At 41.7% G+C, this 26079-nt stretch overlaps 1 protein-coding gene across 10 annotated transcripts in view; it reads left to right on the top strand.

Annotated features, from left to right (window-relative positions):
- Nucleotides 1–26079, top strand: part of IL31RA (interleukin 31 receptor A) — a 111512-nt gene that overhangs the window by 67322 nt on the left and 18111 nt on the right. For all 10 annotated transcript variants that reach the window (XM_063622643.1, XM_055251654.2, XM_055251653.2 and 7 more), the window contains 3 exons: nt 9337–9488; nt 16249–16414; nt 22691–22770. In XM_063622643.1, the coding sequence (XP_063478713.1) occupies nt 9337–9488; nt 16249–16414; nt 22691–22770 (398 nt within the window). The remainder of the gene's footprint in view (nt 1–9336; nt 9489–16248; nt 16415–22690; nt 22771–26079) is intronic.

The raw sequence follows: 26079 nt of genomic DNA, 5'->3' as shown, positions 1-26079 counted from the left end.
TCCTTTGCCTATTTATAATTGAGTTGTCTTTATTGTTGAGTTTTAAGAATTCTTTATATATTCTTGGCACAAGTTCCTTATCAGATATGTAATTTGCAAATATTTCCTCCCTGTTTGTGGGTTTTCTTTTACTTTTTAAATGGTTAAGGTAGAAAAATATTTATATGAAGTCAAAAATATGTATATATTTTTATTTGATTGTTTGTACTTTAGGTGTCGTATCTAAGAAACCATTGCCTAACCTGAAGTCAGAAAGATTTACTGCTGTAGTTTTTTCTAAGAGTTTTGGAGTCTTAGTTCCTACATTTGAATTATTGATCCATTTTGAGTTAATTTTTGTATATGGTGTTAAATAGGGGTCTAACTATTCTTTTGCATGTGGATATCCAGTTATCCCAGAATCATTTGTTGAAAAGATGATTTCTGCCCTCATGGCCCCACCCCATGTTGTTGAATTGTCTTGGCACCTTTGTAAAAATCAATTATTTCACCATAAATGTAAGGTATTTTTCAGGGTCCTCAATTCTATTCCATTGAACTATATTTTTGTAATTAGGCCAATACCACACTGTCTTGATTACTGTAGCCTTATAAGTTTTGAAATTGGGAAAGTGAGTCCTCTAACTGTGTTCTTTTTCAAGATTGTTTTAGCTGTTGGGTCCCTTGCATTTTCATATAAATTTTAGTATTAGCTTGTCAATTTCTGCAGAGAAGTCAGCTGCGATTTCAATACGGATATTGTCATCTTCATAATCTACAATCTTCCAATCCATGAACATGGGGTATCTTTCCATTTATTTAGGCTTCCTTCAGTTTCTTTCATTAATTTGTTACAGTTTTCATTGTAGAAGTCATACAGTTCTTTGGTTCGATTTATTCCAAAGTATTTTATTCTTTTAAATGCTGTTGTAAATGGAATTGCTTTCTTAATTTTATTTTCAGATTGTTCATTGTTAGTGTATACAAATACAATTGATTTTTGTATATTGATTTGGTAATTGGCAACCTTGTTGAACTTGTTTATTGGTTCTAATAGGTTTTTTAGGTGGATTCCTTAGGATTGTCTGCATACAAGGTCATGTCATCTGCAAACATAATCTTATTTCTTCCTTTATGATCTGGATACATTTTATTTTTCTTGTCTAGTTGCCTTGTCTAGAACTTTTAGTATAGCGTTGAATAGAAGTGTTGAAAGCAAACATCCTTTTCTTGTTCCTGATCTTCGGGGGAAAGCATCTACTCTTTCACCATTTAAGTTTGATGTTAGCTATGGGTTTTGTAGATACCTATTGCACACTGAGAAAATTTCCTTCCACTCATAGTTTGTTGAGCATTTCCTTACTGTGAATAGGTGTGGGATCTTGTCACATGCCTTTTCTTTATCTGGTGGGATGATCATATGGTTTTGTCTTCTATTAAAATGGTGTTTTACATTGACTGATTTTCATAAGTTAAACAAGCCTTGTATTTCTGTAATAAGTCCCACTTGGTTGTGGTGTATAATTCTTTTTATATGTCACTGAATTTGCATTCCTAGTTTTTTATTGAGGATTTTTGCTCCTATATTCAACATGGATCTGGTCTGTAGCTTTCTTGTGATATCTTTGTTTTTGGTATCAGGGTAGTATTGGCCTCATAGAATGAGCTGGTAAGTGTTTCCTCATCTTCTATTTTTTTGGAAAAGTCTGTGTAAGACTAGTGTTAATTATTTTTAAACCTGTCAATAGATTTCGTTGGTGAAGCCATCTGGGCCTGGGCTTGCTTTGTGGGAAGTTTTTGACTTGGTTTCTTTATAAAACTTTTTTTTAAGAACTCCCTTTGGAAGACTTACTCCACACTGTAAACACTGGTGTTAATTCATGATGATGGACCTGGAAGGGGACAACATTATTCACTTTTTCTCAAAAACCTTCATTATTACTATTTTTACTTTCTTAAAATAAGTGTATTATTACTTTAACAATTAAAATATTAAAAGGCAAATTCAGTTACAAAGAAAACTCAAAACAAAACAAACTTTCTAGTCCCTCTTTCAACTAGATTTAGTATCTATTTAAATATTCTGTAATTTCCACTGCTTAAAACTTTGAGGAGGAATTTTGACCTTAATTGATACAATACTGGAATTATAAAATTAACCTCTGAAGAAACTCTGCTTTATAATATGTTTCTAGGACCTGGTAAAGTGTTGCTGAGTACTAACATTTTTTTTTTTTTTGGAATCCTTTAATGAAAGCATTTAATATCAGAATAATAAGCATAATAATTTTATAATAATTAGATTAGTACAAAAGTAATTGTGGTTTTTGACATTACTTTCAATAAAACTTTTCTTATGTAAATTCCAGTGGATAGAACTATGACAGTGCTTTTAAGAGCAATTAAAAATATTTTGGGCTGGCATGGTGGCTCATGCCTGTAATCCCAGCACTTTTGGGAGGCCAAGGCAGGCGAATCATGAGGTCAAGAGATTGAGACCATCCTGGACAACATGGTGAAACCCTGTATCTACTAAAAATACAAAAATAAGCTGGGCGTGGTGGTGCACACCTGTAGTCCCAGCTACTCAGGAGGCTGAGGCAGGAAAATCACTTGAACTCGGGAGGCAGAGGTTACAGTGAGCCAAGATCATGCCACTACACTCCAGCCTGGTGACAAAGTGAGACTCCATCTCAAAATATATATGTATTTTGATCTCTAATTGAAATATGTCCTCCCTACCCCCAGTTTACAGTGGTAATTTGCTTAAACCTTTTTCACAGATAATGCCAGAGTTTACTTGGGTCCAGCCACTGACATAAATTATTACAGTTTGTGGTATCTAAATAAATAAACTTTAGCTATGTTCGATATGCATCAGTTTTTGACTTAAAATCTATTCTGTCTGATTTTAGTATGCCCACCCTGCTCTCTTTTGTTTGCTATTTGCATGGAACATCTTTTTTCATCCTTTCACTTTCAATCTATTTGTATTTTCAGATCTAAAGCTAGTCTTTGTAGATAGCATATAGTTAGATCTTTTTTTTTAATTTAAATTTTTAATTTTATTTTTTATAGAGACTTGCCATGTTACCCAGGCTGGTCTTGAACTCCTGGCTTCAAATGAACCCTCTGCTTTGGTCTCCCAAAATGTTGGGATTACCAGCATGAGCCCTTGTGCCCAGCCAGTTGGATTTTTTTTTTCTTTAATTATCTGCCGATCTGTGTATTTGGGTTGGAGAGTTTAACCTATTTACATTTAAAGTAATCGTTGATAAGGAAGGACTTACTTTTGACATTTAAAAATTTTTCTTTATATTTTATAGCTTTTTTATCCCTCATTTTTTTCATTATTGTCTTCTTTTGTGTTTAGTTGATTTCTTTGTGGTGACATGTTTTGATTTCCTTTGGTGTATTTTCTATAGATACTTTCTTTGAGATTATCATGGGGACTACAAATAGCATCTAAAGTTATAACAATCTAATTTGAAATGATATCAACTTAACTTCAATTGCATATAAAACTCTACTCCTACACAGCTTCATTCCCCACCCCCACTTTATGTCCTTGATGTCACAAATTACATCTGTATCCGTTGTATACCATAAAGCTGTAATTGTTTTTCATACATTAGTCTTTTAAATTCTTTGGAAAATAAAAAGAGGAATTATAAACCATAATTACAATAATACTAGCTTTTATATTTGCTCGTGTATTTATACTAGAGATCTTTATATCCTCATCTGGCTCCAAGTTAATGTCTAGTGTCCTTTCATTGCAACCTGAAGGACTCCTTTTAGCATTTCTTATAGGGCAGTCCTGTTGGTAATGAACTCTCTCAACTTTTATTTATCTTGGAATGTCTTAATTTCTCCCTCATTTTTGAAGAACAATTTTGCCAGGTATATAATTCTCAGTTGACAATTTTTTTTCTCTTTCAGCACTTTAAATGTATTATCCCACTGCCTTCTGGGCTCTAAGGTTTTTGCTGAGAAATTAGTTGATAATAACATTGAAGATCCATTGTATGTGATGAGTTGTATCTCTCTTGCTACTTCCAAGATACTATCTTTGTCTTTCTGGGGTTTGGTTGTAATGTGTCTTAGTGTGGGTCTCTTTGGGTGTATCCTACTTGGTATTCACTGGGATTCTTGGATTTGTAGATTTGTGTATTTCATCACATTTGGGTACTTTTTAGCTACTATTTCTTCAAATAATCTCTCCACCACTTCCTATCTCTCTTCTCTTTCAGAAACTCCCAAAATGTATTTATTGGTTGGCTTGATCCTGTTCCACAGCTCCCTTAGACTCTATTTATTTTTCCTTATTTTTTTTCTTTCTGTTCCTCAGACTCAATACTTTCAGTTGTTCTATCTTCACATTTACTGATTGTTTCTTATGCCTGCTTAAATTTACTGCCGAACCCCTGTAGTGAATTTGTATTTCAGGTATTGTGATTTTCAACTTCAGAGTTTCTGTTTGCTTCTTTTAAAAAAATAATTTATATATTTTTGTTGCTATTCTCATTTTGTTCATGTATTATTTTCCTGATTTCCTTTAGTTGTTTGTCCATGTTTAACTTTAGCTCTTTGAACATATTTAAGGTGATCATTTTAGGGTCTTGGTCTAGAAATTCTGATGGCTAGGCTTCCTCAAGGACGGTTTCTGTGGATTTATTTTGTTTACTTAAATGGGCCATGTTTTCCTGTTTCTTTGTATGCCTTGCAATTTTTGTCATTGTTGTTAAAAATTGGGCATTGGAAAAAACAGCTACCTCTCCAAGTCTTTGCAGACTGACTCTGTGCTGGGGCTGTTCTTCATAGATTAGCTGGGCTTACTCTGAGCCTAGGGATCAGCCCAAGGTGAAAACTTAAAGTCTTCTCAGTTCTTTTCTGAGTATACATCTTGCATAGGCCCGGATGGTGCTTTCTCAGTTACACTGTATATACACACAGCTGCTTTTTTTTCTTCTTTTTTTGAGACAGGGTCTGGCTGTGTTGCCCAGGCTGGAGTTCAGTGATGCCATCATAGCTCATGGCAACCTCCCCTTCCTGGTCTCAAGCCATTCTCCCACCTCAGCCTCCCAAGTGGCTGGGACTACAGGCACACACCACACCTGGCTAATTTTTACATTTTTTTGTAGAGGTGGCATTTCACCATGCTGCCCAGGCCAGTTTCAAACTTCTGAGCTCAAGCGATCTGCTTGCCTCGGCCTTTCAAAGTGTTGGGATTACAGGTGTGAGCCACTGTGCCTGGCCACAGCTGCTTTTGAATGTCTTAATTTCCCAAAGAGTCTTCCCAGTTTCTCCTTATGATTTTATATAATTTATTGTATGTCTGCATACATAATCTCTTGCCCCAGGCTTCCATGCGTCTGTAGTCTCCCTGTAGCTTTTATGAGCAGTGCCTGGCTCTTTTCCTGCCTGAGATTAAAGTTAGGCAAAACAGAGACCAGTCGTTTAGTCTGCCCTCAGACAGGCTGGAATGTAAGTAAGTGTGCTCTGTTCTCTCCAGTTGGTAGAAGGGAAATAGGAGCTGAGATGCCACCTTCTTCAAACCAAGACCACTGATGTTTCAGGGAGAGGGTGGGGCAAGGGCAAGTAAGACAGCCACAAACCTATTTTCGTGCCACTTTGAAGGTGACTTTGTCTTGATTTGGTGTTTATAATGGTTATAAACCTTGGGTTGATTTCCAGAGCTCCTACAAGTTTAGTTCCCAGTTTCTGTCCCTTTTTTTTTTTTTTTTTTTTTTTTTTGAGATGGAGTCTTGCTCTGTCATCCAGGCTGGGGTGCAGTGGCGTGATCTTGGCTCACTGCAACCTCCGCCTCCCAGGTTCAAGCGATTCTCCTGCCTCAGCCTCCCAGGCAGCTGGGGCTACAGGCACGTGCCACCATACCCGGCTAATTTTTGTATTTTTAGTAGAGACAGGGTTTCACCATGTTGGCCAGGATGGTCTTGATCTCCTGACCTTGTGATCCACCTGCCTCAGCCTCCCAAAGTGCCGGGATTACAGGCATGAGCCTCCACGCCCGGCCCTGTCTTTTTTTTTTTTTTTTCCAATGTTTTCATGGGAGAACAAGAACTTAGAGCTACCTAGTCTGCCATTTTGCTGATGTCACTTGATATAAATCAGTTCTTAATGAGATATTCTGAGAGCTATTTTTATTCAGAGGAATAACTAATACTTTCTATCTCCTTGGTGATGGAGTATTAGAGTTAAGTGGAACTACAGTAGGTATTTGTGTTTATTCTGACTGGAGGTGGTTTAGTGTAATGAGCAAGGGCAGGAACTTTGGTGTGGATACAAATGAGTCTTAGATTAGCTTCTTATTAGAAAGTTATTTTCCCTTTTCCAATACCAGTTTTATCTTCTGTAGAATGGATATAATAAATGTTAGGTGGTTGAGAGGATTCAACAAAATGATTCACCTGAAAAAATACTTATCAAGTGCTCAACACATATCAATAATTTTATGGAAATATTTAATATGTCTATTGTATACAGCTCTACTTACCAGTGGCCACACGGATTGATGACCACCCTTTAGTCCAGGCATCAGTACAAATTATTTTTTGAGTAGCTACCAAGAGTTTTCTGAATATTTTTACCCAGTTAATGTTTTAAAGTCCATATCTCTAAGTAGGGATTTTGCTTTCTAAAACTCTTCAAGAATTACAAAGACCCCATTCTCCATGATGTGATTATTTTACATCTCATACCTGTATCAAAACAGCTCATATGTCCCATAAATATACACACCAACTATGTACTCATAAAATTAAAAATTTTAAAAATTAAAAGAATTACAAAGACTAAAAAGATAATACTATTCAGTTCTAGCTAGCAAGAGTCTGGTGAGATGGGTATTCATACAATGTTGATGGAAACTGAAATTGGTATAACCTTTCTGGAAAGCAAAATGGCACTGTGTGACAGCAGCCCTAAAAATGGTCATGCCCTTTTACCCAGTCAGCCTATGCTAAGGGGTCTAAGGAAACCACCAGAGATGTAAAGGAAAATTCAACCATCATCCATTTACTCATTCACTTAACAAATATTTGATACCTGCTAAATGTCAGGTGTTAATTCTAGACTCTGTGATCAAGACCAGCCTTTGTCCTCAAGGAGTTTTAAATGAAAAATTAGAAACACTATTGTTAGCGGTGGAAGTTATCTGAGTTACCGGCAGCAAATCCGTATGGGTCTGCAGCAACCTCAGTTCTTGCCTCCTCGGAAGAAAGAATTCAACTGAGGGGCATATGACAGAAGAAGAAACTGAGGCACGTTTTAAAGCAGGAGTGGAAGTTTATTAAAAAGCTTTAGAGGCCGGGCGCAGTGGCTCATGCTTGTAATCCCAGCACTTTGGGAGGCCGAGGCGGGTGGATCACGAGGTCAGGAGCTTGAGACCGTCTTGGGTAACACGGTGAAACCCTGTCTCTACTAAAAATACAAAAAATTAGCTGGGCGTGGTGGCAGATGCATGTAGTCGCAGCTACTTGGGGGACTGAGGCAGGAGAATGGCGTGAACCCGGGAGGCGGAGCTTGCAGTGAGCCGAGATCGCGCCACGGCACTCCAGCGTGGGTGACAGAGGGAGGCTCCATCTCAAAAAAAAAAGAAAAAGAAAAAGAAAAAAAAGCTTTGGAGCAGGAATGCAAAGAAGGAAGAAGGTAAAGAACACTTGGAAGAGGGCCAAGTGGGCATCCTGGAGGTCAAAGTGCCCCGTTTGACCTTGGACTTTTCTACGCCTTGGGTTTTCTACGCCGGCCTACTTCTGGCATCTTGCGTCCCATTTCCCTTGATTCTTCCCTTACCGTGAGCTGCCCACTTGCACGGTGGCCTGCTAGCACTTAAGAGGTGAGCATGCGCAGTGTATTTACTGGAGTCATACGCATGCTCAACTGAGGCGTTCTTCCCTTTTCCAGTGGAATGCCCCCAGAAGCTCATATACCAGTTAAACTCTGCCATTTTGCCTCTTAATGGCCGTACTTGAGCCCACTCGCCCAGTTCCTGAGATTTTTTTTTTTTTTTTTGAGACAGAGTCTCACTGTGTCGTCCAGGCTGGAGTGTAGTGGTGCAATCTCTGCTCACTGCCACCTCCGCCTACTGGGTTCAAGTGATTTTCCTGCCTTCTGAGTAGCTGGGATTACAGGCGCCCGCCACCATGCCCAGCTAATTTTTGTATTTTTAGTAGAGATGGGGTTTCACTATGTTGGCCAGGCTGGTCTTGAACTCCTGACCTCCTGATCCGCCTGCCTCAGCCTCCCAAAGTACTGGGATTACAGATGTGAGCCACTGCGTCCAGCCCAATTCCTGAGATCTTATTGGGGAGCTTCCAATCACCAGTTACAGGTGTTTTTATATATTGGGAAACTGCCTTTCCCTGGTGCTGGCTACAGCCAATTATTAGGTTTGCAAAGCAGCATGACAACGGTCTGAGCATCACCTGATGGTCACCTGACTTTCCTGGTGGGGTGTAGGGGGAGCCCTCTCCTGTCTTTCTCATGCCTGATTAGCTACCTACTGTAATACCATGAATGTGCAATAATAGAACATAAGTCAAAAAATTATGTTCATCCATAAAGTAGAATATTATGAACCTTAAAAATCATGTTTTGAAGAATTATTAATACAAGGGGATATATGCTGATTGTATGTTATTCTTAAAAAACAAAAGCTTTATTTAGCATAATACCAATTTTGTTAAAAGATAATGCAAATAATTATACAGAAAACAGCTGAAAGGAAATATACCAAAATGGTAATAAGGGTTATCTCTGGTTGATGGGATAATGGGTGATTTTTAGTTTTTCTTTGTATTTTTCTACACTTAAAAAATGTTGTATAATAAGCATATGCTACATTTATAACTAGAAAAATGCATATTTTCAAAGAGAGAAATTTAAGGCTAAAATGTTTGCAGTGTGCAAGGAAAATGAGAGTTATTTTCTAGTGTTTATAGTGGGTATTCCATCATCCTAGGGGTCAAGGAAGGAGAGGCCTTCAGGGAAGGTAAGAGTAAATAAGAGAGACAGCCTATTTTCTGGTTGTGTGGTCTCTTTTTACCTCCCTTCTGCTTGGCATAGCATATGACCAATCAATAAGAGGCTGATTTGCTGAAAAATCACAGGAATGCATCCTTCTCTCACTGGGTATTCCTTTTTCAGAGGTGTTGGGGTTGGGGGGGTGACATTCCTTTTGTACTGCCTTGCAAATGCCATCTTCATTCATATAGCAGACCACAATGCACTATCATTTCCTTTCTAGGGTTTTTTCTTTTTTCAATTTTGGGTGGATGCTATTAGCAAATTCTTATCTTTTTGCAAATATGAGAGTTGTATGATTTTTATTTTCAGCGAAAACTGAACCACCTCGGATTTTCAGTGTGAAACCAGTTTTGGGCATCAAACGAATGATTCAAATTGAATGGATAAAGCCTGAGTTGGCACCTGTTTCATCTGATTTAAAATACACACTTCGATTCAGGACAGTCAATAGTACCAGCTGGGTAAGTTATGCCATTATAATAATATTCCTATTAGACGCCCAGAGGAAAAGAATCATTGACAACTATTGTTGACCTGGAATCTTTATTTCACTTTTTACATTAAAAATAGAAGAGAGACATTGCTAAGTACTTCTCCTCCCAGTGTTCCATTTTTCCATCTGGACCTTTTAGATTGGAAGAGTGTTCTACAATAGGCATTTTTGCCTTCTGAGTGCAGGGACATAATAAAGAGTGAGAAATTTACTTCTGCATTATATCCAAGTTTGTGTCTGGCTATGTTGGCTACCAGAGAGTCTATGGTTTGGCCATTTTATTTTTTATTTTTCTGACCTTTTATAAAATCATGAGGTATAACATAGATTTGGAAAGGTGAACAAAACATAATATTACGTTTAACAAATTATTATTAAGTCAGTGCTCATGTAGAAACCACTGCAGTCAAGAATAGAACATCTCCAGGATGCCAGAGCCCTCTGCTTGCCCTTTGCTCATGACCTCCGTTAGAGCTAACATTACCCTGATTTTCATGGTCATCTTATTTGCTTTCATTTTTTACCATTTAAGCCTGCATCACTGAAGAACATAGTTTAAGAGACTATGCCCTGTTTCCTTGAGTCCCAGGATGAAGAAGCGCCCAGTAGAAATAGAGGAGGAGCATATAAAGGGAATCCATATATTTTGTATTTTCTAATGTTTGGCTTCTATCTCTCAATATTGTGCTTTTAAGACTTACTCATGCTATATAATGCTGTAGTTTATACATTTTCATTGCTGTGTAGTATCCCATCGTATGAACATGATAGAATGGTAGCTTTAATTTGCATTTACCTGACCTTTAATGAAGTTGCACACCTTTTCACATGTTTACTGGCCCTTTGGATTCCTTCTTCTGGAAGTGCTGATTTAAGCCTTTTGCATGTTTTTTCTGTTGGCTGGTCTGCCTGATTTTTCAATTGATTTGTAGGCATTCCTTATATATTCTATTTATGAGTCTTTTGTTTGTTACGTGTATTGCAAACATCTTTCACTATGTGGCATGACGTTTCACTCTCTTAATGGTGACTTTTGAGGAACAGTCACTTAGTTTTAATATGGTTAAAGTTTTATCAGTCTTTACCTTTATGCTTAATGCCTTTTGTGTCTTAGGAAATGTTTTCTTACCTCAAAGTCGAGAAAATATTCTGCAGTTTCCATCAATGCAGCCTGAAATTGTATCATCTTTTTGTAATCATCTCATATTTATTGCCTTTTTATAAATTTTAGACAGGGTCTCACTTTCTTACCCAGGCTGGAGTGCAGTGGTGTGATTACAGCTCATTGCAGCCTTGAACTCTTGGGCTCAAACGATCCTCCTGCCTCAGCCTCTCGAGCAGCTAGGACTACAGGCATATGCCACCATGCCTGGCTGATTTTTAAATTTTTTTTGTAGTGTTGCCCAGGTTGGTCTCGAGCTCCTGGTCTTAAGTGATCCTCCTCCCTCAGCCTCCCAAAGTTCTGAGATTACAGGTGTGAGCCATCATGAGCAGCCACATTATTGACTTTTAATCAACTACTAGCCAATTAAATCTTTAAGACTTTTTACCTCCTGAAGACTTGCTAGTAAAACATACCTCTACTGTCTTATCATTTGTTGGTTTTTAACCTAAGTTCAGGTGTTTTATTTATTCTTATTGAATTTCTTCATGTTGGTCTTTTCTATCATTCCAGCCTATTTAGAATCCTGTTTGGTCACCCAAAACTTATGATTAACTTTTTACTTTTTAACTTTTCAGTATCCCCAGATTTGATAACACTTCCTTCTATACCTTTACCTAATTATTAATAAAAATGGTGACTACATCAGAGCCCTGTGGTAAACCAGTAGAAACCATCCAGAGGATCAACCCCTCCTTTGGATATGGTCATTTATTCAGGTTTCTATGAATATACCTAATTACCACTATCATCATTCAGCCTACTTTTTTTTTATCTTGTCCAGGAGGCTATCATGCGACCCTTTCCTTTGTGGAAACCCATAGACACCTTGTTTACTGCAGCATCCTCTCCTTGTCTGGAACTCTTTCAGAAAAGCATTATTTGTCCTATTTATGCAGAATTTTTGCTCCTTAGTTCAGCTAAATCCGGGTTCTTGTGTCAACAGGAAAAATTAGGCATGTGGACACATTGAAGGGTGAGGAGAGAGGAATTTATTGGGCGAAAAGGAAAAAAGAGAAAAAACTCTCAGCAAAGTGAGATGGGCTCCTGCTAACAGGCTACCACCTCACAGATTGAATACCAGGCCATCACACAGGAGCTGAAGAGGCCAGGCTCCTTCCCTCTGCACAAAGTGTGAACTTCCCGTGGCTCCACCCCATTCTCCCAGTGCACAGGCGGGTCCCCAGTCCGTCGTGGACATGCGCGGACAAGACCCTGGGCAGGTTTCCTCATTTGCACAAAATCATCTGATGTAAACTCTTGGGCGGGTTGGAGATTCTCTGGGAACCCCCCTTATCTGCCTTCTGCCTCTATCGCTGTGTTCAGAGAGATGATAATGGCCACTTCTCCCCCCAGCTTCCTTTCTAAGCCAGCTCTGGAACCATTCTCTTTCAACCTGCCTACATGGAACATTAGATTCATTAATTGTGGTTTGGGGAACCCTTAAGCAGGGCAGTCCCCGGCACAGCACAAGCTCCTCTTCATACCACATGTCATGGTCTCTGTGAACCTGAGAAACTTCTGGGGTAATCTACTGGCTATAAACGCTTAATTCCTTCTGTTTGGCTGAGTGCAGAGTCACTACAGCTGCTGGTATAGGATTCAACAAGAAAAATAAACCAAGACCAGAGTCCCTCTGGAAAATTACTATACCACATATAACACTAAGTGAGGGCAACAAGTATAAACTACCCAACCCTTGGCATCCTGTACCCCGTCTCTTTGACAAACTCACCCACATCTGTACTCATCTTTGCTTCCTGCCAGTCCCCGAGGTAAAATGTCCTGCTTCCTGTTTTCCTGGAGGATGCAGGAAGGAAGGTGGAAGTCTGTACTACTCTTTCTCTCTCCTTAGCTAGCTTGCTTGCTTGCTTGCTTGCTTTTTTTTTTTTTTTTTTTTTGAGATGGAGTTTCACTCTTGTTGCCCAGGCTGGAGTGAAATGGCACGATCTTGGCTCACTGCAACCTCCACCTCCGTGGTTCAAGTGATTCTCCTGCCTCAGCCTCCCAAGTAGCTGCGATTACAGGCTTGTGCCACCACACCTGGCTAATTTTTTGTATTTTTAATAGAGATGGGGTTTCACATGTTGGTCAGGCTGGTCTCGAACCCCTGACCTCAGGTGATCCACCTGCCTCAGCCTCCCAAAGTGTTGGGATTATGGGCGTGAGCCACCATGCCTGGCCTTCTCCTTAGCTTTCAAATACAAGCAGTTATCCTCAGTTGCAATCCCAGCTAAACCCAATTCTGCTCTTCCCAACCTTCTATCAAAGATTTCCATTGTTCATGGAAAAGGGTCCACATTATTAACTCTGTGAGACCTGGCCTCTACCCACCCCTTCACACTCTTGCTCTTGCCTCTCTGGTCATTCTAAAATGGCTTGTTTCCCTTGCATCATGTTCTCTCACTCTTTTTGTGCCTCTTCCTAGAACACCCTCTGCTTTTGCACCTCTCCTGCCCTAATCTCTTCACCTTTCAGAACTCAGGCCTGACATATTTCCTTCTGAGGGCCTGGTCCTGGTCCCTCCTCTGCATGCTTCTGTCATTGCACTTAACAGCAATGCATTTCAACTTTCTCTTCCAGTTACACTGTAAGTTCTTCAAATGCAGGACCTTAGTTTTCATCTGTTTTCCCTTTGCCTGGTGCATGCCTGTGCTCAATAAATATTTGTTTAAATGTAGCCATGTAAAACTAATGCTAAAATTCCAACATGTCCATATAACAAGACCCGTATTTGTATGATATTATGAGTAACAAAGAGCTTCCTTATACTCCAAATTATTTAATCCTTGCAAATATCCTGTAATTGAGGCCTTGCTATCCCCATTTTTGCAGATTAGGAAATCAAGATGTTGAAAGCTCAAATGGTCTATTCAAGATCACAGGGCTTGTCAGTTGCAAACCTAAGCTCAGGTTTTCTGTCCCCCAGGTTTGCCATCCATGTGACCATACCTCAACACCCTCCAGATTCTTTTGTGGCCCTAGTCTAAAGGGTTTGCACCTTTATATAATAAAGCCATGTGAGCCTCTTAGAAAGGGATCTCAAAACTATTTTAAGAATTTGATTTATGGACTGGGTACAGTGGCTCATGCCTGTAATCCCAGCACTTTGGGAAGCCGAGGTGGGTGGATCACCTGAGATCAGGAGTTAGGGACCAGCCTGGCCAACATAGTGAAACCCTGTCTCTACGAAAAATACAAAAAATTAGCTGGGCATGGCCGGGCACAGTGGCTCACGCCTGTGATCCCAGCACTTTGGGAGGCCGAGGCAGGTGGATCATGAGGTTAGGAGATTGAGACCATCCTGGCCAACACGGTGAAATCCCGTCCCTCTAAAAATACAAAAAATTAGCCGGGCGTGTTGGCAGGCGCCTGTAGTCCCAGCTACTCGGGAGGCTGAGGCAGGAGAATGGCATGAACCCAGGAGACGGAGCTTGCAGTGAGCCGAGATCACCGCTGTACTCCAGCCTGGGTGACAGAGAAAGACTCTGTCTCGGAAAAAAAAAAAAAAATTAGCCCGGCGTGGTGGTGCAGACCTGTAGCCCCAGCTACTGGGGAGGCTGAGGCGGGAGAATCGCTTGAACCCAGGAGGCAGAGGTTGCAGTGAGCCAAGATCGTGCCACTGCACTTCAGCCTGGGCAACAGAGTCAGAAAAAAACCAAACACACACACACAGAATTTGATTTAGGTTTTGTATCAGAACTTCTGACTCATCTATTAAGACAAACACTTTGGGTGAGTTAGGATTTGGCACAAAGCATAGACTGTTAACAGTGAACCTGATGAAGCTAATTAATGTTTTGGTAGGGTTCCATTGCCTGTGTGGAGCTGGGGAAGTTTTGGATCTAAGCCTGTATATAAAGGATCAAAATTGATCCTGGATCCTGTCGGGGCCAGAGGCACCTTGGCAGGTCAAAATAACAAAGTAAAGGAGCCTTACAGGCACCTTGATTAAAAGACTGCGCAGTGGTTTCATCTTCTCTGAGTCAGGGGCTGGGAGAAAGAGGCTCCCGTGGCTACGTTAGGCAGAACTTTCTAAGTATGAACGTGATGAAAACCTCTACACAGGCTGAGCATGTGCTAAGGGTACAACAAAGCAGGAGGAAAAATTGAAAGGTTAAAAAGAAGAATATTATATATTTTTTAAAGCATGACAAGTAAAATAGAGCTTTATTAGACTTCCTTACACTTGCTGTATGGATTAGTGTTTTTATTTTAAATCACATATGGAGGGCACCATGTGGTTGGGCCTTTCCTGGCAGTCTTAATCCTGTTCTAGTTGGAGCCCTAATTAACAACAGGTGTCTCAAGTTACACTCTCCAAAAACCTAGTCTGCTGTCACAGCATCTCCAGGGCCTGTTTGAAGAAGATGCTCAGGGAACCTGGGATTTAGCCCCCAAAGTGTCACTGCCTCTTCCTGTTCCACCTCCATCTCACCAGGCTGGGAGTTCCAAAGTCCATCTGCGGCTGTCAGCTTTCTGCATAGACACATATCCTCCTTCTGCCCAATTTCCTTAAAGCACAGGAGCTGCAGTTAGGTACTAATTTTCACAGCTGGGACATTGATGTAAGTAGTATCAGGACTTCCTTCTCTTGCAGGATCCATGGGACTATGCTGTGTGCATACTAGTTAAATAGATGTGCCTATTAGTGCAGTTTATTTTTTATTAATCAGCTCAAAATAAGCTTTATAAACCTTTAGGTTTTGGGTTTTATAAACTTTAGGTTTATAAAGCTAATATTGAGCTAAATGTTTATATTGAACTAGAGGTTTATATTGCAGCAACAATGACTGTGCTCAGAAAAGGAATAGCTAAATGTTAGTTTCTCTTGGAGAGCTGAGTCCCAGAAATTATATAAAGCAACACCTTCACTTTACCAATGAGAAGCTGACATCTAGAGAAAATAACTGATTTATTTACCTCTTTTCTCCCCAAGAGAGTATCAAAATTTATACATTCAGGCCGTTGAGACTTTCAGCAGCTTGACTGGTCACCCAAAGACCAATGCTTTGAGGTGAAAGATTTGGGTAAAACGAAAAAGCCGAGGAGTGAAGAAATCTGTGTTCTGATCCCATTCTGTAGATCTTCTAACTTTCATTTAAATGGTTATTTAACTTTCCTGGGTCTCGTGGATGACATGAGGATTGCATTTGATGCAGCTAAGGTCTCTGTTTCTGCTGTTCCATGAGGTAGTGTCTCTAGGTGTTGGAGTCACCTCCTAGGCCCAGGTTGCCCTGGGTCATGAGGCTTGCGTCTTCTAGAACAGCAAGCAGCAGAGCTCTGCTTGCTCAGACCAGGCCAGAGGCAGGAATCTCTGCCCCATAAGCTTAGATACAGGAAATGGGAAGGGAGTTGGTGGTTCATGGGGATGTTCATATCTGTGTAGGTACCAATTGTTCCCAGGCACATATGGAAGTCTGTGAATGAAAATGATATATTTTAAAATTTGATTTAGAGTGTTACTAGTTCTAAAAATGTAAAAGTATGCTGGGTAGTGAAGAGGAAAATGGGAGGATAACATGTGTGGTCTCCATTTCAGTTTAGGATTGTCTCTGTCTTGTAGATGGAAGTCAACTTCGCTAAGAACCGTAAGGATAAAAACCAAACCTACAACCTCACGGGGCTGCAGGCTTTTACAGAATATGTCGTAGCTCTGCAATGTGCAGTCAAGGAGTCAAAGTTCTGGAGTGACTGGAGCCAAGAAAAAATGGGAACGACTGAGGAAGAAGGCAAGCTACTCCCTGCAATTCCCATCCTGTCTGCTCTGGTGTAGGGCTGCTTTGGGCTAGACTCGGTGGGGTTTGTCAAGTGTCCTGGTTGGGAATCATGGAATCTCATGACCCCAGGGGCCCCCTGTGCTCCCGAGAGTGAGCCTGCACAACTTTGTGCCCCAAAGGCAAAAGATCACATTTTAATACTCAAGAGGTTCTTATACTATACCTGAAAGGGTATCATATCATTTGTTTTGTTTTGTTTTTGAGATGGAGTCTCACTCTGTCACCCAGGATGGAGTGCAGTGGTGTGATTTTGGCTCACTGCCACCACCACCTCCCGAGTTCAAGCGATTCTTGTGCCTCAGCCTCCCAAGTAGCTGGGATTACAGGGGCCCACCACCACGCCCGGCTAATTTTTGTATTTTTAGTAGAGAAGGGGTATCAGCATGTTGGCTAGGCTAGTCTTGAACTCCTGACCTCAGGTGATCCACCCACCTTGGCCTCCCAAAGTGCTGGGATTACAGGCATGAGCCACTGTGCCCCGCCAGTATCGTATCATTTGAAGGTATCCTGTGATAAATTGAAGATACATATTGTGAACCCTGGAGCTACTACTCAAAAAATAAATAAAGGTGTAACTAATGCAATAAAAAAAAAATCACATTTTTAATGACAGTGAGGAAAGGAAAGAGGCGTGGATTGCAGGTTGATGGAGTGCTTACACTAAGTGTCAGTATGGTCATTAAGAGCAACGCTTCCAGTCAGTGGGCTTGGCTTAAATCCCAAGCCAGGTATCTTTGGGCAAGATACCTAATCTCTCAGTTCATTCTCAGCAGTTTCCTCACATTTATTCCCCTTTTCTATATTGAAATAGAATATGTAAGTTGAGTTTATAGTAGTACCTACTTTTTAGTATTATTTTAAAGATTAAATGAAATAATGTGTGTAGCCCATAGTAGATATTCACTAACTGCCAGATTTCCTATTCTTATTATTTATCCTCCTATTATTATTTTTAATCCTCCTAAAAGCACTATAAAATATGTAGAGTCACTCCCATTTTGGAAATGAGGAAACTGAGTTTCAGAGACACTAATAAACAGCTCAGGGTCACTCAGCATGTGTTACTTTTCTCAAGAGCCTTGCCCAGAGCCTGACCCTCAGTAGATGATCAATAAATGTGTGATGAATGTATCAGTTTTCTATTGCTGCTGTAACAATACAAATGTAGTGGCTTAATGCAACACTGATGTATTCTTTCATAGCTCTGGAAGTCAGATGTCCAAAATCAGTTTCACTGGGCTAAAGTCAAGATGTCAGCAGGGCCGTTTCCTTCTGAGACTCTGAGTGGAGAATCTGTTTCCTTGCCTTTTCCAGCTTCCAGTGGCTGCCTGCATTCTTTGGCTTATGGTCCTTCTTCCATCTACAATACTTGTCCCCCCATCATCACATCACCTTTCCCCACTCTTGTGTGTCAAACCTCTCTGCCTCCCTCTTATAAGGACTTTAGTGATCACAGTTAGGACCCACCTGGCTAATCCAAGATAATGTTCCCATCTCAAGATCCTTAACTTAATCACATCTGCAAAGTCCCTTTTACCATATAAGGAAACATTAACAGGTTCCAGGGATTTGGACAAGATTTTTTTTTTTTTTTTTTTTTTTTTTTTTTTTTGAGATGGAGTCTTGCTCTGTAGCCCAGGCTGGAATGCATTGGCGTGATCTCTGCTTACTGCAAGCTCTGCCTCCCGAGTTCATGCCATTCTCCTGCCTCAGCCTCCCGAGTTGCTGGGACTACAGGCGCCCACCACCACGCCTGGCTAATTTTTTGTATTTTTACTAGAGATGGGGTTTCACCATGTTAGCCAGGATGGTCTTGATCTCTTGACCTCATGATCTGCCTGCCTCAGCCTCCCAAAGTGCTGGTATTATAGGCATGAGCCACCGTGCCCGGCCTGGACGAGATATTTTGAGGGCCATTTTTCAGCCTAACAGTAAACGAATGACTAATTGGATGAATACTTGGTGATGGCCACACATCTTCTTCTGAATTATGGACAAGAAATTTTTAAATGCCCACCCTTCTAACCTTCCTCTGAGGCTTTAACCTTATTTATTTATAAGGGATGCGAGTTTTAGAATATGAATTCCCCCATGGCCATGATTTCAGGCCTCATGATTTCAGGTGGTTTAGGGATACCCATATTGTAATAGAAAATTAGATTTCAGTCTCATACCCAAGTTGCAGACTGGTCTCAGATAACATCTGGGGTCAACTTCTGTGCTACCTCATCCACACAATAATGATTTATTCCTTTGGATCCTGGTTGAGTTTCCAGTATTAACACTAGTGTTAACAAACGTTGGGTGCATTCACCCCTATGGTCAGATGCCTGGAACCAATTTGATGCCTTCTGAATTTTGTGTTCCCTACTGGAGATGTTCATGCAGTATCATTTAGCAAGTAGTTCTCTTCCTTTGCCTCACTTTTCAGCAGGCAAGCTGATGATTAAGTGCTCCCTTGGGTGCCATTATATTTTGCCTAGCTCTTCCCCTGCCATGGCTGTCACTCTTCTTTCTAGTGACCTCCTGGTGCCATCGTGGCTCAGAGTCTCAAGCTTATCACAGACCAGCCAGTCCCTCGTGTCAGTTTTCTCAGCTTGTTTTGCTGCCAGAAACAAGATTTACTATTTCATCTGATTTATTAGTTCAGCTAGCTTGATTTAATTAGCAAACACCAGATGCTGGTGTTACCTATGCCTTTTGCTAATTAAACCAAATCAACACTTATTTATCAAAGTCACCACTAGAGAACTTTTGCTTTTGTCCTTCTTCATTTTTTCAGGATCCCAGAAGAAGCTGATTAAAATGCACCCCCCAGCCAGTCCTCATTTCTTGTTTTCAAATTTATAAAGCGTGTGTTTTCCTATTTAAATGAAATGCCATTTGTTTAATGCATACCACTTCAAACCTTTCTAATTGTTTGAAAACATGTATTCTAGGTTGAATGTGAAGTACTGCCTATTTTCTTTTGGATTTCAATATATTGATTATTAGAGTTATTTACCCATATTTAGGCATTTAAATATCTACTCACTACATGATGCAGATATAATTTGATTCAAATCCTGGCTTTATTTCTTAAAAGCTTGTGATATTGAATACCTGCTTAATTTCTCTATGCTTCAGAAATGATAATTAGTAACATTATTGCTGTATCTAATTACAGGGCTGTGGGCATTAAATAAGAAAATTCAGAGAAACTGACACTTGCTAAGAGTTAGCTTTTATTATTGTTGGTCTTTAGCAGGGGTACCTGTATATGTCTAACTGGTGGTGGTTGTGGGGATACCCATATTGTAATAGAAATAGTATAGCATCAATTGTTGCTGTATCAGTCCAGACAATTGATGCCTTTGAATATGTAGATATTTTGGTTGATTTGGAAAATTTTAATTTTTTTTCAGAGTCCTTACGTTTCCCCCTTTGATTAAACTGAAAATCCATTATCAATGTATGGTTAATGGAAAGCTGGCTATAATAACTATAGAAGACTTACATGCTAGTGAGGCAGCAGTTTCACTAACAGCTGCATCTGTAGGAAGTCTATACTGAGAAGACTGTCTCTCTTTGGACCATATCTGCAGGAAATAGTGGCCTCAAAGAAAAAAATATCAATTTAAACTCATTTATTATTACCATCTACGAAAACAAAATGGCTGCCTATGGGATAATTTTTTTTTTTTTTTTTTTTTTGAGACAGGTTCTCACTCTGTCACCCAGACTGAAAGGTAGTGGTGAGATCTCAGCTCACTGCAGCCTCCGCCTCCCAGGCTCAAGTGATCCTCCCACCTCAGCCTCCCGAGCAGCTGGGACTACAGACGTGTGCCACCATGCCCAGCTTGCCTATGGGCTAAATCCAAGAAGAATTTCACTCATATTTCTAGTCAAGTGCCTGGAATGATTATTTAATAATCAGTTTAGTTTTGCCTGTATCTATCCTTGAGATGAATATTTAGGACTGGGTAGTAATGAACACCTTGTCTTTAGATTTTTTTTTCTTACTCTCAATATTACTGGCCCTGGGTTTGACTCTCCACATGACTGGAACAGAGAGATTCTGCATGTGAGAGATGGAGTGAAGGTCCCTCTAATCCTGTGGGTTTCCTTGGAAGGTCTAATGACTTTGTAGCCCTGTACAAAGGTTGTCTTCTGGGAGGAACTTGGCCACTGCTTACATCTCATTGGCTTGTAGACAGGGTGAAACCAGCCTGTTGCTTCCTGTCTGAGAAACTTGAGTGCTGGCTGTCCTGTCTTCTGATTCAATAAAAGCCTTTGAGAAATCAGAAAACTCATGGCAGAGCTTTTGAGACAACACCTCAGTGGGATTCAGATGAAATAATATGTAAAGTCAATAATATGTAAAGTCAACACAGTTCAATCTCCTTATAAGCAATTCTAATGGAATTGCATTTATCTCATTGGGAGATCCTGGGCCTAACAGCTAGACTGTGTTAACTAGACTTTGGCTTTTGCAAGAGTAGTTGTAGAAGTGTGACTCTCCATTAAAGGCAAAACAAGTTATTAACTCAGTTGTACTTGGTACATTTTCCTCATTATAAAATTGTCTTTAGTTGGAGTTCAGTTATTTTACTTTTTTTAAAACAATTCTTTTGAGACACGGCTCGCTCTGTTGCCCAGGATGGAATGCAATGGCGCGATCTCAGCTCATCGCAATCTCCGCTTCCCGGGTTCAAGCGATTCTCCTGCCTCAGCCTCCCGAGTAGCTGGGATTACAGGCACACACCACCACACCCAGCTAATTTTTTATATTTTTTGGTAGAGACAGGGTTTCACCATTGGCCAGGCTGGTCTCGAACTCCTGACCTCAAGTGATCCACCTGCCTCGGCCTCCCAAAGTGCTGGGATTACAGGCATGAGCCACCGTGCCCAGCCAGTAATTTTACTTGAAGATATCCAATCACCTACAGTTTAAAAGATCCCTGAAGACAATCTCTTACTTCTAAAAAATAGTTTGGATCTTGGTCTGAGTGGTAGACTTATTCTTTGTGGACCTAATTACATTATCTCCAGCCATGCTACTTCCTCAAGAAAAAATTCAGAGTGCAACTACTGCAGCTTTGACCAGGGACATTTACTCTCTTCAAATCGTGGGCCACTAGCCTTTTTGACATTTGTTTAGAACTCTCTGCTTTCCTCTCATGGCTAAGGTGGGTGGAACATTCTCTAATCAGTAGCTCAGTATTTTGATATCTCAGGTGCATGTCAGGGCGTTCAACTATAAATTGCCAGTGAGCCATCTCCTGACAAAACTTGCTTGCGACAGGGTATTTGAGAGATACAGTCCAGAAATCAAGCGAAATGTAAATTCCTTGTTTTTTGTAAGTTTCATCTCTGTATGGTTAGATCATCAGAAGCCTGTATACTTGGACTATTGTCTCAGACTGTGTTGTTTACTGGGAAAAGGCATGTGTCGGGATTTATGCCCTGGCTATTTATGGAAAACAACTATGAAAAATGCACATATATGATATTTCTGTGCTTTTGCTCTATTGGGATTGCAGATATTGGCTTTTACGTTACTCTGTGTCCTTTTTGAAAAGACCCACGTGATAAATTCCATTTATGATTTCAGTGTTCGTAGCCAGAAAATAGTTTCCCTTCATATGAATTTCTAGGTTTCCTTTTTATTGGGCCACGAGAAATAGGCACCTCAACGTGATTCTTTTTTATTTTGGGAAAACCAGCATTAAATTTAGAGCTCATGGAGGGACCTAGTGAAGCTTATTTTCTTACTCCTTTGTCATTTAATTTTTTCTTTTATTTTATAACATCTCAAGTATGTAGTTTTATTTTTTTGGAAGTAGACTTGGTATAAATTGTATATACATATATCTCCTTGTGAGTTATCTGTGTCATTCCCAGCTATAATATATATGTTAGATCTAGAGGACATGAGATAGTCACATTTTGATCTAGATTTGGGTGACAAATTATATTACAATGGGGCCTATTATACTTTTCCTTTATCTTACATTAAATCATCAGACTCAAGAGCAGTTTTATTTTTTTTATCTTTGGTTGATTCCAGTTCCTTGACCACAAAATGAAGACATCTTTGGTCATTGCAAGACTGCCATCCCTCCAATCCTCACCTTATTCCCACTGGCTCCCTCAAGCAAATCCTTCCCAACTGCCCAGCTAACCTTCCCTGTCTCCTCTGCAACTCGCTTCTCTCTGGGTTGAGTACCTCATTCTTGTTCCTTACAGCTCCATGTGGCCTGGAACTGTGGAGAGTCCTGAAACCAGCTGAGGCAGATGGAAGAAGGCCAGTGCGGTTATTATGGAAGGTGACCTCCCTCTGGATTCTTTTTCTCTCTCTTTCTTCCCCTTCCCTCCCTTCCCTCCCTTCCCTCCCTTCCATCCTCCTTCCCTTCCCTTCCCTTCCCTCCCCCCCCTCCCCCCTCCCTCCCCTCCCTCCCCTCCCCCTCCCCCCCTCCCCCTCCCCTTCCCCCTCCCCTTCCCCCTCCCCCCTCCCCCTCCCCTTCCCCCTCCCCCCCTCCCCCTCCCCTTCCCCCTCCCCCCCTCCCCCTCCCCTTCCCCCTCCCCCTCCCCTTCCTCCTCCCCTCCCTCCCCTCCCCCTCCTCTCCCTCCCCTCCCCCTCCCCTTCCCCCTCCCCTCCCTCCCCTCCTCCTCCCCTTCCCCCTCCCCTCCCTCCCCTCCCCCTCCCCTCCCTCCCCTCCCCCTCCTCTCCCTCCCCTTCCCCTCCCTCCTCTTCCCCCTCCCCACTCCCCTCCCTCTCCTCCCCCCTCCCTCCCCTTCCCCCTCCCCACTCCCCTTCCCCCTCCCCACTCCCCTTCCCCTCCCCACTCCCCTTCCCCCTCCCCACTCCCCTTCCCCTCCCCACTCCCCTTCCCCCTCCCCACTCCCCTTCCCCTCCCCACTCCCCTTCCCCCTCCCCACTCCCCTTCCCCTCCCCACTCCCCTTCCCCCTCCTCACTCCCCTTCCCCCTCCCCACTCCCTTCCCTCTCCCCTCACCTTTCCCCTCCCCACTCCCTTCCCCTCCCCACTCCCCTTCCCCTTCCCCTCCCCACTCCCCTTCCCCCTCCCCTCCCCTCCCCCCTTCCCCCTCCCCTCCCCTTCCCCCTCCCCTCCCCTTCCCCCTCCCCTCCCCACTCCCCTTCCCCCTCCCCACTCCCTCCCCTCCCCTTCCCTCTCCTTCCCTTGCCTTGCCTTGTCTTCCCTTCCCTTCCTTTCCCTGTCTCTCTCTTTCCCTGCCTCCCTGCCACCACCTTTCTTTCTTTTTGGCAGAGTCTTGCTCAATCACCCAGGCTGGAGTGCAGTAGTGAAATCATAACTCACTGCAGCCTTTAACTCCTGGGCTCAAGTGATCCTCCCACTTCACCTTCCCAAGTAGCTGGTACTACAGAAGTGTGCCAGTACACCCAGCTAATTAAAAATATATATATATATATATATATATATATATATATACATATATATAAATTTTTTTTTGGTTGAGGCTGGGTCTTGCTATGTTGTCCAGGCTGGCCTTGAACTCCTGGGCTCGAGAGATCCTCCCACCTTAGCCTCCCAAAGCATTGGGATTATAAGCATGAGCCACCATGCCCAGCCTGTTTCTTCATCCTGTTTAAAAGCGCTTGGTCTCTTACCCTTCCAAAAACTGTGATTCTTGAAATTTTACCTCCAGAATTTTCTTCCCTAGAGGGCTTTATGATGCCCCAAATCTCACATTGGCTGGCCAGCTCAAAAAAGCCCTATAGGTCACCTTGCAGATGGCCCAAACATGCATGACAGAGGCTGGCCCCCCTCCTCTTTGGTCTGAAACATTAACATTCGGGGTGGGTAGAAAGTGAAAGTGCAGGAGGCACCATGACCTTCTGGAGGAAACGATCACAGACCAGCCTCTGGTGGAAGGCAGCATAAGTCTCTGGAACCCCCCTCCCCACCCAGCTGTCTAAGAAGAGCTCTGATCAGGGTCAGCTTGCTGGTGTGTCCTCGAGTCATTGGCAACATATATGGCACACGTGTGTTGAAACAGTAGGGCACAAAAACAGAAGAGGGACCACATGGTACTTTCTAGGGCGGAGGCCTGGGAGTGAGGAACAGGAGAGGTCAGGTGGGGAATGCAGAGAAGAAGAGGAGGGAAGAGGACCTGAGAGAGGGAAGTGAGAGAAGGAGTAGAAAATGGGGGGGACAAGGGAATAAACAGGAAAGGAAAAGGGCAGATGGAGAAAAAAAGAGTGAAAAGATGGGGAAGAAGAAGGAGGAGAGGAGTGAGATGCCAGAATTCGTGTGCCTCCAGAATTCCCAGGAAATGTTCGTGATGTTAGCTCACATTTGCTGAAGTCCAGGCAAGTTCAAAATCCTGTTGAAAATGGAGCAAGTGTCCTGCTTTGCCAGATGATATTCCAATTACCTCAGGGTTGGAGGCTCCCGCACCATCGCCCACTCCCTCCACACCCGCAGGGCTATGGGACTCCCTGGGTTGCGTAGGCAGCGCTGCAGCCGCATGGGACAACAGCCAGAGATGGCGGGGAATCCTAGAGAATCAATCCCAGATGCTGTGCTGCCTTTCTCAGCCATCAAGTATGAAAACAAATGATTGTGGCAACACATTTTTGGGGGAGGAAAGCCAACAACCGCACACGCCCACATGTGGTCTTAGCTACATAGCAGTGGCGAAGGGCCAAGTAGGGCAGCTTGCAAAGTAGAGAAGATGGATTTCAGTGCCCGCCTCCTCCCCGTCGCTTGTGGGGTCTGGTCTTTTTCTCCACCCTCCCCACCGGCCCGCCTACCGCACCTTCAAAAGGAAAGAGCTCTCTAAGAATTTGAGTTGGTTAAAAAAGAATGTACTAAAATGCTCTAAAATTAAATAATAGTGATAGTTGCATGACTGAACATACTATTAATAAAAGCCATTGAACTCACATTAAAACAGTGAATTTTATGGAATGTGAATTGTATCTCAATTTTTATTATTTTAAAAAGAATATGTTATTTTAAAAAGAATGTTATTTAAAATGTTAATATTATTTTAAAAAGATTTTAAATAACATATTAATATGTTATTTTAAAAAAATATGTGTTATTTAAAAAAGAAAGTGGGGCTGGGAGTGGGCTGGGCCGGTAATCCCAGCACTTTGGGAGGCCAAGGTGTGGGGATCACTTGAGGTCAGGAGTTCAAGACCAGCTTGGACAACACGGCAAAACTCTGTCTCTACTAAAAATACAAAAATTAGTCGGGCATGGTGGTGCACACCTGTAATCCCAGCTACTCGGGAGGCTGAGGCAGGAGAATTGCTGGAATACAAGAGGCGGAGGTTGCTGGAATACAAGAGGCGGAGGTTGCAGTGAGCCAAGATCAGGCCACTGCACTCCATCCTGGGCAACAGAGCGAGACCCTGTCTCAAAATAAATAAATAAATAAAATAAAAAAGAAAATGGGTCGTCTTGAGAGATAAAAGGCTCCTGGTCATTAGGAAGATTCTAGCTGACCTTTTATGCCTAGGCATAAAAGTAAAGGAAATTCCTGAACTGGGAAGGCAGTGGGACGAAGTGCCTGCTAAAGTCCCACTTGTAAGTCCTGGACTTATATTCAGGCATTACACTCCATCTATGTGTGTAATCAGTAACA

Source organism: Symphalangus syndactylus, chromosome 18, assembly GCF_028878055.3.
Source record: "Symphalangus syndactylus isolate Jambi chromosome 18, NHGRI_mSymSyn1-v2.1_pri, whole genome shotgun sequence".
In the NCBI taxonomy this organism is placed as follows: domain Eukaryota; kingdom Metazoa; phylum Chordata; class Mammalia; order Primates; family Hylobatidae; genus Symphalangus; species Symphalangus syndactylus.
Note: the sequence above shows the minus strand (reverse complement) of the source record. Positions and strands in the feature narration are given on the sequence as shown.